The sequence below is a fragment of the Bidens hawaiensis genome, unplaced genomic scaffold, assembly GCF_021521415.1.
Source record: "Bidens hawaiensis isolate Kalapana, Puna unplaced genomic scaffold, B.hawaiensis_p1.1 tig00071552_1, whole genome shotgun sequence".
Classification (NCBI taxonomy): domain Eukaryota; kingdom Viridiplantae; phylum Streptophyta; class Magnoliopsida; order Asterales; family Asteraceae; genus Bidens; species Bidens hawaiensis.
In genome coordinates, this window is record NW_027502520.1 from 10,841 (window position 1) to 23,894 (window position 13,054).

General features: G+C 35.8%; 1 protein-coding gene across 1 annotated transcript; it reads left to right on the plus strand.

The window, feature by feature from the left end:
- The first annotated feature begins 660 nt into the window (after window positions 1-660).
- Window positions 661-3,811, plus strand: LOC143605812 (gamma-tocopherol methyltransferase, chloroplastic-like). Its single transcript, XM_077081791.1, has 6 exons — window positions 661-895; window positions 1,711-1,880; window positions 2,075-2,179; window positions 2,253-2,456; window positions 2,845-2,947; window positions 3,643-3,811. The coding sequence occupies exons 1-6, from the start codon at window positions 661-663 to the stop codon at window positions 3,744-3,746; spliced, it is 921 nt and encodes a 306-aa protein (XP_076937906.1). The 3' UTR covers window positions 3,747-3,811.
- Window positions 3,812-13,054: the final 9,243 nt, after the last annotated feature.

A 13,054-nucleotide genomic window follows, 5' to 3' on the forward strand; every position in this document is an offset into this window, starting at 1 on the left:
AATACTTGGTATGCATAAATGAGAGAGAGAGAGAATGAAATTGACCATTGCATAAGAATGAAAAAAAGAGTATTTTGTTGGTTAATGGTCGCCAATGCCACCCAGCCCCATCACCGATGCCAACTACTACCATCGCCACCCACAACCGTTGCCACCGACAACACCACCACAACTGCTCGCTGCCATTACCCACCATTGCCACCGCCACCTCCCACCACTGCCCACCACCGCCACCTACAAGTCTACCACTCACCACAAGCGCCACCTACCACCACCACCACAAATGACCACCAAATCGGTTTGTCAGCCTACCAAACAATACAAAAGCAATGCTTTTTTTTTCATTCGTATATAATAATCAAAGTATTAATTAAACAAAACAATGTAGTAGCAATGATCTACTTCATTTATTTGTTTATATTCGATCATCCCATACCAAACAGAAAAATAATATACATGGATCCATGTTATTTAGAAAAAATAAAAATAAATAAATAAATAAATAAATAAAAGGTATCTATACGTCACATGCTATATATAATTAACATGTTTGGCTTGGGTTCTGTTCACGTCCGCTTCCTAAAACAACCATATGACACCTACCAAATTTACATTTACATGCCATTGTTGACACAATCACCACTCACTCACTCACCCACCATGGCTACAACCGCTGTTAAGGTACCACTTCCACCCAAGCTGACGTCAGCCGACGATGAGCTGAAGAAAGGAATCTCCGAGTTCTACGACGCCTCGTCTGGTATGTGGGAGAACATATGGGGAGAACACATGCACCACGGCTTCTACGACTCAGACGACGTCGTTCAACTCTCCGATCACCGTTCCGCTCAGATCCGTATGGTTGAAGAAGCCTTACGTTTCGCCTCTCTTTCCGGTACTTTTATTATTATTATTATTATTATGTTATTGCTCTGAGGTTTTGATGACGTTACTGTATATCAAGCGGATAAAACTATGCCGATGTTGATGACGTCACTACACGCTTGCTATTCAATGAATTTGTTAATGCTACAGTGATTTGTGAATGATATTGCTTACTCATTATGTATTTGTGATTAGTTTTATTAGATTTTTAATAATTAATTAGGTTTTTCAAATTTTGGACTGGTATATGTGATTTGTGAATGATATTGCTTACTGAATCAATTTTTACTTTTACAGTTTTACTGTACTGTTCCAGTTAACTTCTTACTGTGAATTTGTTGTTAATTTTATTAGATTTGTAACTAGTAATTAGGTGTTTGAAATTTTTGGGCTGGATTGTAGGTAAATTTTCACAGGGATTGAAATCAATTAATCAAATAAAGTCTCTGATACAAATTCTACTTTTACAGTTTTACTGTACTGTTCTATTAACTTCTTACTGTGAATTTGTTATTAGTTTTATTAGATTTATAACAGTCAATTAAGTTTTTGAAAATTTAGGCTGGATGGTTGCTGAAATTTCATAGGGATTGAAGTCAATTAATGTGTTTGATGCAAATTGTACTTTTATAGTTTTACTGTACTGTACTTGTAATGTTACATTAAGTGCAGTTCTTAACTTCTTCCTGTGACTTATGATAAGTTAAAAAAAAGTTTCACATTTGTAACTTATGACTTCTTCTTATAAGTTATAAGCGGGTGAAAATGAGGAATCTCAAACACCCCCGTAATTTTGCTCTTTATCCTGTGTGAGTTTGGTTGCAGATGATCCGGAAAAGAAGCCTAGAACCATAGTTGATGTTGGTTGTGGTATTGGAGGTAGCTCAAGGTATCTAGCAAGAAAATATGGAGCTGAATGTTTTGGAATCACACTCAGTCCTGTGCAAGCTGAGAGAGCTCAGGCCCTTGCTGCTGCTCAAGGATTGGCTGATAAGGTACTGTAATTTGTCAAGAATTTGGGGAAAATGTTACCAGTGTTTCACTTTTTGATGTTTGGTAGTTAATTGGATTTGTAACTAATTACAGCTTAGAAAACCTGCAAGTTATTATATAATCAAATCAAAGTATACTGGTTTTTCATGGTTATTATGAACATATGATTCTTGAACTAACCATGAATGATTAGCAGGTTTCATTTCAAGTTGCAGATGCTTTAAACCAACCGTTTCCTGATGGAAAGTTTGACCTGGTTTGGTCAATGGAGAGTGGAGAGCACATGCCTGACAAACTTAAGGTTAAATTTTTGAAAGTTCAAATTCGTCTTGTATAACACATATTAACATTAACTTTAATTTTGAACACGCCAGTTTGTTAGTGAGTTGACTCGGGTGGCTGCACCGGGAGCCACAATTATCATAGTTACATGGTGTCATAGGGATCTTTTGCCTACCGAAAACTCCCTTCGCCCCGATGAACAGAAAATCTTGAATAAGATTGGTTCCAGCTTTTATCTCCCTGCTTGGTGTTCTACAGCTGATTATGTGAAATTACTAGAATCACTTTCTTTGCAGGTAAACTCCATCACTAATCACCTAAACTTACAATAAGTTTCAGTTTATATTAAAATTTTCAAACTTTTTATACAACTTTATTATATTGAGGGGGCTACCAAATACTACACACTCCAACTACCTCCTTGTTGTATGGATTGGGTAGTTGGGTAACAGATAAAAAACACTTGGCTCAAAACAGTTTTGTCCACTTTTTAAAAAGTAGTTAGTGTACGGCTATGTAAACAAAGTTATATTACTTCAATTGTTAGTATGTATGTGTTTGGAGACTTTCGACCCGTTTTCATTTAAGCTAATCTTTTTTCATATTTTTACACACTTAAGCTAGTGAGTGACATCAACAAATGATTTCATATTTTTAAGTGTGTGAAATTGCTGCAATTTTCAGGACATAAAAACAGCCGACTGGTCTGGCAACGTGGCACCATTTTGGCCAGCTGTAATAAAAACAGCATTGTCCTGGAAGGGCATTACTTCATTGCTCAGAAGTGGTACATGCCAACTTTTTTCTTTGTCTTTTATACACGTTTGTGCGTATATATACACGCGTATGCGCGCACACACACATTGAGACCCAATAAGGGGACCAATTGTAGTATAGAGAAATATAATCAGGTGCACATATTCATAAGATTATAGGTAACCGCATAACTGCCTTGCTATCTCTTGTCCACTGAATCTTATATGCACCGTGTACAATTGTTTTAAGCGTTTCTTGTGGTTCTCTGCTTAGAACTGTGAAAACCGCATAAAGGGGTGTAAGCGAGCCGAGCTGAGGAGAGCTTGACTCGTTTTGTCTTATGAGAGCTCAAGCTTGGTTCGTTTTGAGCGCTTTTTCTAAAGCTCGAGCTTTGCTTGTGAGCCATTTTCTCAAGCTCGAGTTCGTGTCATTTACTATTATTAATTAATTGAGTTTATATCCATCTTTAACTATGTTTATATATTTTTTAGTTACAATTTATATATAGCATAACATATATTATTTAGTTTTTCTATCATAACTTTCTATATAATAAACATTACTATATTAATTTATTTTTAATAGATTAACTAGTAATTATAGAATAATAGGCTCGGGAGCCGGCTCGGCTCGTTGATACCCCTACACCTAAGTGTTTGTGATTTTGTATAGCTTTTTGTTTAATTTTCTAATATTGGTTTATCGTTAATGGTTAAATTTGATTAGGCTGGAAGTCCATAAGAGGGGCACTGGTAATGCCACTAATGATTGAAGGGTTTAAGAAGGATATAATCAAGTTCTCCATCATCACATGCAAAAAGCCCGAATAAAGATGGAGTCATTCACATGTATGTATTATCTGTTATGGTACTAATTGTTTCTTCTATTTTGGCAAGTAACCATCTCTATGCAATATGAAGTTTGTCGAGTCCAAATCATATAGGCTCTAGCATATGCGTTATATGGGGACCGTCTCAAGTACGTCTATGCATATTAATCTTGAAAAACAAAAATATCTTCAATGTCTGTATTGTTTATAGACAGCCATTTAAGGGACAGAAACCAACCTCATATGGCTTGATAGCCTATACTCCTTTTATAGGGGACCTCTTAAAGGAACACCTCTCTTCCTCTCAAAGATTAACTACACCCTTCTTGTTATATAAGGCCCATGGGTATACCTTAATTACTCTTTACCTCCTGGTATAACGGCGCATAATCATCACTCAATAGTTTGTTACTTGGTTTTTGTGATATAAATTGTTTATTGGATTACATCGAAACAGAAGGCAAGCGGGCAACAAGCTGCACCGCTACTCCTTTTTGAATCGCAAAACCCAATCTTTTAAAAACTATATTTGCTGATCTTGGAGTCATAACATTACTATGCATGACCCGCTGAACACGGGTAAGTAGCTCCACAGCTTCAGGCGCGAGGAAACCAAAAGTGTCAAAAGCAAAAGGAATAAATACATGTTGGTTGTCAAGACACGCCTTTTCATGTTTTGTCACCTTACCTGAAGCAGCTTTTAATGCGGCTTGACCGACCGCGAAACCACTACTCCCTAAGCCCACCAAAGGAGAAACCCCTGTTATGATTAATAGGGGACCAAGTCTATAACCATGTGGACGTATTGTTTTAATTATGATTAATAAGGTTTTAGTTACGATTCATAAGGCGTCATGTAACCATACATCAAATAGAGAACTGGGAGAACATAAACACTTGCGTAGTGAGGCGGTTATGTGATTGTTAAGTGTCTTATGTTTCATAATTAAGGCAAAGTGTATAGGTGTTTATGTGATTTTGTGGACTAAAATTGATTAGGATCATAGGATGGAACTCCATAAGAGAGGCAATGGTTATGCCACTAATAATTGGAGGGTTTAAGAAGGATATAATAAAGTTTTCCATCATCACATGCTAAAAGCCCAAATAAAAATTATGTATTTTGGGATTACGGTAATAGTGTTTCTTATAGTTTTGAAAGTAACCATTTCTATGTACTATAAACTTTTTGTCATTAAGTTCGTTGAATCGCAATCAAAGGTTCTAGTGTATTCGTTATAATGGGACCGTTTCGAGTTAATTCAAAAGAATCTTGAAAAAATATTTGATGTGTGGACTGTTAGACCATTCGCTATGGGTGCTCCGGGGGGGTCACTTTCACACACACACACGCACACACACACACATATATATATAATGGGGTGGTAAAGAGCCTTTAAACCACAGCGATGCGTTATGGAGTAGGGTTTTGAAGCCTCTTTTTCTACGTGGTGGTGACGTGGAGGGGCTTTAAAGCCCCTCCATAGTGAGCAGCCTTATAAATGTTGTCATTTATGGGATTGGAAAGTACCTCATATACACGACATTTGACTCTTTTGTAGGTGGTCCTATTAAATGAACACCCATCTCAGTCTCATATATTAGTCAATGTACACACCGCTTTTGTCACAAATAGTCTATTCCATTTGGTATACAGACATGATATGTGGGCATAGACTTAATACTCCTTGACTAATTCATTGTATAGGGGCGCATACTATCAAATACCGAATATTCCTTTAGCCTAGTGGTATCTAGAGTGTAAAATGGTACCCTTTATCATGAGATTGAGAGTTCAAGTATCGTGGTGGACAATAGGATACCCTTTATGAGTAGAATTAGATGGTACGTGCTAATTGTTAGGAAAAAAAGGTATACTATTATATATAGTCACATCAATAGGAGGCTTTTTTAGTAATCTATGGATGTTTGTGTAACTGCTCCCTTTGCATGTAGCTCAAATACATGATTATTTACTATTTATGATTTTGGGCTAAAACTTCATTCTCAAACATACATGTACATAAAGTTTTTGTATAGTTAGTTTTTAGTTGTTTTTTTTTTCTTTTATTTTATCTGGTTACTAGTTAGTGTGAAGGGGCGGTACCCAATTTACCCAACCAACCCGATTCAACCAACCAACCTGTTGGAACCTTAGTTGAATTAATAATAATATTGATATGAGTTTGAAGTTTGCTCTATTGAATGACCGGACTACAAGTGTTACAAAGAGTAGCATGAACTATGAAGTTAATACAAGTGAAGTGTGTGGTGATTAGAAGGATTCAAGAAGAAACCCTTTAAGAGAATGAAGATCAAACTTCTTTCATTAATAATTTGAGGGTGTTCATTCAAAACAACCTGCCTATTTAAGACAACATTTCTCTCTCTCTATATATATAAAGGGAATTAGGGGCTGAGCTATTAGATGAAGGATTCCCAAATTTAAAATCTTTCTCAAAACAACCTGCCTATTTTCAATCCTTCTAGAACCTTTGATCGCGTTTAGTTACTTTGGGGGTATTTTAGTTACTCTCTTTTTGGGCTTCCTTCTTTTAGCCACACTTAATTTGGGCATGTGCTTGCTATTGGGCCTATTTCTTATATCATTCGAAAGCCCATTTCAAGGGTAATCTCTTTAAATCAATACTTGCCACCAATGTTTTAAAAACCGGTATGTACTGACCGGTTGAATCGGTTATAGCGGATTTTCGTAAGGCAATTGGTATTTAGAACCTGGTATTTTTGGGCGGTTTACAATCCGAAACCAACTATTGGTCACATGGCTAGGCTCCTGAGACGGGTGTAATAGTATGTGTGAAATATGAAAACAAAAGGTCAATGTGATTAACAAAACTTATGATATCGTATGTTCGTAATAAATTAAATTACAAGATAAAATATTTTACTTAAAAAATTACATAACAACACAATATTTAACTTTTGTTTTCCTATTTGACGCAATGCATTGTTTTGACCCGTAGCCCAAAAATTCATGTTTGGAGACCTTTATCCAACATGTCACGGACTCATTTGATGAACATTAAAAGATGTAAAAAGAATAAGAATATTAAATAAAGTTGTTATAAGGAGGTTTAAAGATGAGGGGTCAATCATGTAAGAATTTTTTAAATTTACAAAAGATAACTTAAGTTAAGGGTTAGGTTCAAATAAAAAGTTTGATTTTCCTAAAAAGGCTATAAATGAGGGTATTTTAGTCTAATATTTAAATATCAAAACCCACTTACATTAATTTCAAAAACCCACTTACATAAAACACAATTACATCTTCACTCATCTCCTACAACCACCACCAGTCCACCGCCCACCGTCACCGACCGCCACCACCTCGCCGGAAAAGTCCGGAAAAACACAATGGAAAACACCATGAAAAACACAATGTAAAAAACACAATGGAAAAAAACACGATGAAAAAAAAACACAATGATAAAAACACAATAAAAAACACAATGTAAAAAATACAATGAAAAAACACAATGAGAAAAAAAAACACAATGAAAAATACTATTGTATAACACAATTTTGTAAAACACAATTTGGTAAAACACAATTTGTAAAATACTCACTATTTTTTTTAATTTTTATATTACAATATGGTACTCATATAAAAGATAAAAAGACACTCGTTATTACGGTGAATTTGTTTTTCAATAATAACGTCGTAAAAAAAAGTTATGGACGTTTTAAAATGATGGAGGAATTTGGCATGTGCCTTGCATGTGGAGAGAGAAATTCAACAAATGTGTTATTCCCTTTATGCTCTTTACCTTGTGTTCACACTTGATTTCCTTCTAAACTAATCTCAACCCTCCATATTCAAAATCAATGGACAAAATTACTTCTTATCATTCCTACAAAAACTATACTTCCTATTATAACATAACCCCTTAAGTTAAAGGGTAAAAATATAAATATTTTAAATGAAATTGAACGCGTAACTGGCGACGGTGCGCGCTTAACGGGCATCGTAACCTGAAATTAAACGCAACTTGTGCAAAGTATGCGTGCAACTGATGATTGAACACGTAACTCAGTCTGACACATGACCCAAGCCCACCCGACCCGACCTGTCGTCGGTCCTAACTGGTAGTCGCTTAACATGTTAATCTTTTTAAATTAAAAAATATAGCAATATCATACCCAAATTAAAGAAAATCAAATGCTCGTTTTTATGGTGAAATTTTTTTTTAAAAAGATATTAACGTGAGAAAAAGATTTGGTCATTAAAAGGTCGTGGGGGTAGTTAGTTTAGAAGGGGGTAAATATGTAACTATTTAATAAGTTTACAAAGCTTAACATTAAGTTGAAAGACCATTACTTTAAGTATTTTTCAAATTAAGTTGTTTAACTGTGCATCATCATGTGAGCAAAGATCATATTGCCAATATATTTTCAAAATTGTATGCATTGGTGATTGCACTCTTAAAATTTAAGAGTTTCTTGTCATTTGTTTATATATAGATTTATTTTTAAGTAAGAACTGTTTTACCAAAAACATGAATTTAACAATACCACAATACGTGTAATAAAATCTTGGACTATGAACTTTCTCACGGTTAATGATCCAAAAATAGCCTAATATTGTAATGCCATACAAAATCTTGGTTGGAGAGATGCGAGTGCCTTTGAAAATGAGATTGCTTCGCGCTTTCCATAAACGCCAAAAAAGACTAACCGAATGACATGGGGTACTTTGCACATCTGGCGGCAGGGGTTGGTGGATTGAGGATCTTGCTTAGTTTGGACAAGGAGAATAACAATAGCTTACACCAATGAAGTAGTTGCGTCCAAACCATATATGCAATGACATAGTTTACAAGGAGGTGCTCGACCGATTCTTAATAAAAACCACATATCAGAAAAAGAAGAGAGGGCATGGTGATTCCTCTGATTACCAATTAATCCTTCTTGTATTTTTTTTAATTGAATATCTCTCCAAACAAAAACGTTTACTTTTATATGAATCATCTCATCATCAATCGCAGTGGAGGATTTAAGGTTGTAGAAGATAAAACATATGACGCAATATTTATGGATAGCCGATCCAACCCTTTGTCGATTAATGATATATTCTTTCAAACTCCTGAAATGTTAGACCGATGAGAAATAAAATAAAATTACTTATGTTATGGGGTGTACATTCACGCTTCTTAACTCCATGTAGACGCTACATCACATACTTTACTCCATTTCAAACTCTACTTACGACACTCTAGAGGGAGCATGAGTGACTCTATGAATAAAGACTGAGATTTCAATCTTGAGGGCGTCCGGGTTTTATAACCTGTGGGTTTTCGGACGGGTGACTTTGTTGGTTAAAGTTTGTTGGTCAAACACTCCATCGTGCAAAGCAATCTCAAATCCCAAATTCATTCATCATTCAATCAATCTCACCAAAACCCTAATTCAATCCTGCAATTTCATCATCCAAATGGGTGTCGGACTATCCATCCTAATCGGACTCAAATCCCTAACCCTCTTCACCATCTTCGCCTACCTCCGAACCCTAAACTTCACCTTCCTCTCCATCCCACTCCTCTACGCCTCACTCGTCTCGCTCCTCGTCTCCTTAGCCTCACACCCATCAATCAACCTCCCAATGCTATTAGGCAAAAACCCAGATGGATCTTTCCCAATTTGGTCTTTAATCATGTTCAGCCCGTACCTATACTTTGTAAGACTCTTTTCGACTCTCCGTAGGTTGAGGAGTAAGGAGGATCCGTACAGTCAGGTGGCTGATGGGTTGGTTGTGGGCGGGTGGCCCTCCTCGCCCGAGAAGATGCCCCCCGGGAACCCCGCGGTGGTGGATTGTACCTGTGAGTTGCCTCGGGTCTTTAGAGGGAGTGGGAATGGGTATCTGTGTGTGCCCACTTGGGATACGAGGGCGCCGGACCCGGGGGCGATTGAAAGTGCGGTGAAGTGGGCCTGCATGAAGAGGAGTCAGGATGTGCCCGTGTTTGTTCATTGTGCTTACGGTAATCGGTTTTTTAGTTTTTTTTTATTATTGTTGTTATACTTGTGATTAATGGGGTCTTTAGTCTAGGAGTTACCAAAAACCAAACGAAATTAGCGATAAGTGGACAAAAGACCGACCATTTGGTTATGGTTGTGGTTAACTAAGTTGCATGGGAACGGGTACGGGACCAGGATACAGGGACGTTACGGGTAGGGGAAACGGCAAAAATCAAAAATCCAAGATACGGGTACGGCAAAATATATATATATAATACAAATATATTAAACAAAGTCCAAAATAGATATATATTGTTTAAGAATTGAATACGTTAGTTAAAATCTAGGGTTACAAATGAAATATACAAACCACTGGTTAATGTGTCTTTGTGAACCGACTTTAACTGAAACTGAATATTGTATGTTTATGTTTATCCAAATTTTATACCCCATAACCAAGCTTGGAACTGGCATATTCCAGCTTCGAAATTCATGATTGAGCTTGAAACACCAAAACCAAAACCAGTTTCAACTAGAACAAAGGAAAAAAAAACACGTTGGACAATTAAACCGAACTTAACTGTGACCGACCAATGGTTAACCGACTGTTCAAGTATGGTTATGGTTAAGCAGTCTGAGCAGTCTCTCATAACTGATTCTCGGTTATGGTTATGGTTTTGCCCCTGTAACCGAAGTGAACCGACTTTGCACACCCCTCTTACCGTCACTTGTTGACTTGTGAGATGTATAGATATGTTGCATAAGTATCTTGATTCGATAATTTGTTCCTTAATCTAGTTGATCATAGAATCATAGTTGATGCTGTTGCTATCTTATAAATGTTAATAATGGAGAAAGATGTAATTTTGCACCGAGATCTTGGTGAAAATGAAGAAGGCACAATTGTTTTAGACATACTAGAAACATGGTTGCAGGTTTGTGGTAGGGATTGAGTAGAGAGAGAAAGTAGTTAATTCTTCATTAGTTGTTAATTTTTGTTAATTCTTCATTATCAAGGCGCACAGTATAAACATGCCACTTTTAGCTGTTTTAGACTGTTTACAGGCCATTTTTAGATGTTTCAGACTTGTTCATACTAGTTTTTTTTTGGCAATATTTGAATACAACTATCAATTGACCAAATCAGACCGCAGATTACAAGAATATCTTACATTTTAGTTTTTAAAAGCTAACAAGTTGAAAAGTTTGATATTATCTATAAAAACTATTTTAGCATTCTTTTTAATAACGAAAGCCTTTTGCGCCTTTGAATCCTTTGACTTGGAAGATAATTATGCATTTTCTTTGCTGCATATGGAGGTGATGGCTTATTATATCTTCAAGGCATATACTTGATTATAAGTCTGCATCAAATTACCAAATAGTTTTAGAGTGTCATGTTACTCATGTAGATACATTACACATCTATTATATTTATCAGGTCATGGAAGAAGTGTGGCGGTCGCGTGTGCTTTATTGGTAGCATTGGGCGTGGTCGATGACTGGAAAAATGCCGAGAAGTTAATTAAAGATAAACGACCTTATATACGAATGAATGCTCTCCACCGTAAGGCTTTAGAAGAATGGTCAAAGAACCGATTATCTCCTCCTAAAACAGGAGCCAATACACGTTATTGATTAGGTACACGATTAAGACAAAGTTATTGTAATTGTAAAGATTGTTTATGGTTTGCATTTACGGTTTGTATTGAGTAGTACTGTCAAATTTGTAGGGGTGGTTATTCATTGGTATCATATGAAACATTGAAGAAGATGAATATTCGAACTTTGTTACGATAATGTACATAATTGACTTCTATCATATGGTTGATTATTAAATAACATTAGAAGATTACAATGACTCATAGGAAATAACATTAAAGTTACAGAAATCCTAATTGTAACTTTAGTTTTTTGTATTCTTAGGCATGTGGTACTTCAATTAGAACAGCCCGTTTTAACCTGAAACTGTTTTGACATGGACCAATTTGATGCTTTTTTAAATTAATATGTTTTGACCCGAACCTGTTATAACTAGTTACCAATGGAATACTTACGGACTTAAGAAAAATAAAAAAAAGTGCCTTCTATACCGACGGCTAAGGATTTAAAAAACTTGCCCTTTTTTACTGATGTATTTAAAATGTAAAGAGACTGTGGTACATGTAACATGTTCATGAACTTTTGGTGTTCCTATATGGAAGATGTCAGCATGGACACATGAAAGTAAATCTCATAAGCTGTAATTGGTTAAAAAAAAACTTAACCAGCAACTGTCATATTATAGTGTAAGAAACAATCAGAATGCATAAATAGATGCATATTACTATATAAGTACCTCTTAATCTTGCTGGCTTCATGTAAACATATGCATGATCCTACTAAAATAAACGACAAATCATAAAACCGAAGATCAAAACAAAAGCAGCTAGATGGAGAAACCAACCAGTAACTCAGTACTAAATTCAGGATACACCCAAATTGGAGAAACCATCGGTTTACCTATTGAGATTGGAGAAGCATATGACAAGGTCTTACTGGGGTTTATTTTGACTAATTGATGAGGTTTTGCAGCTGCAAAAAGAATGAGTGGATGTAGTTGTGTTGGTCATAACCGGCCATCGTTGACCTAAGTAGAGAGGATTGACCTTAGTTAATCAATATTTGTCATAATACATTGACCGTAACCATCATTGACCCTAATTAACCCTTGTTAACTAATACCGACTATAATTCATCATCATTGATCAATATTGACCTTAACTAGCCATAACTGATCGATATTTTGATCAACATCAACTCTTTATTTGAACACTCAACAAAATTCATATTACTAGCAAAGATTCTAGCAAGTAGCTAAATTCAAACAGATACATCCACCAATTGTCAAATCAGAAAAAAAAAAACTAATAAAAATAAGTCAAATAGACATCCATACAAGACAAATTGAACCCACGCCAATTCTCCCATGTCAAAGCAAGCAACTTCAATTGGTTCCTAATCCACAAGTAACCAAGGACTTTGATCTCCTCCACCAGGTTCACGAGTGAGCAACACTTTTGGTCCTTTCTTTTCTCTCATTTAGCGCCTTCCAAATACACCGAAAAGCTAATTGAGTCAATCCATGGACCACTTTTGCCTTCTTTTTGAATCCTCGAATGAACCTATGAATTCCCGTAGGTTATTGGTGCAAAATGCATATCTAGAAGGGATTTGGCCTCTATATGTGTATCAACCATCATTGACCCTATAAAGTGTGTTTTTATATATTTTAGGAGATTGTTTTTGTGTTATAGATGCTTCTTATTTTAATTATAAGAGTCTCTTTTAACTCTT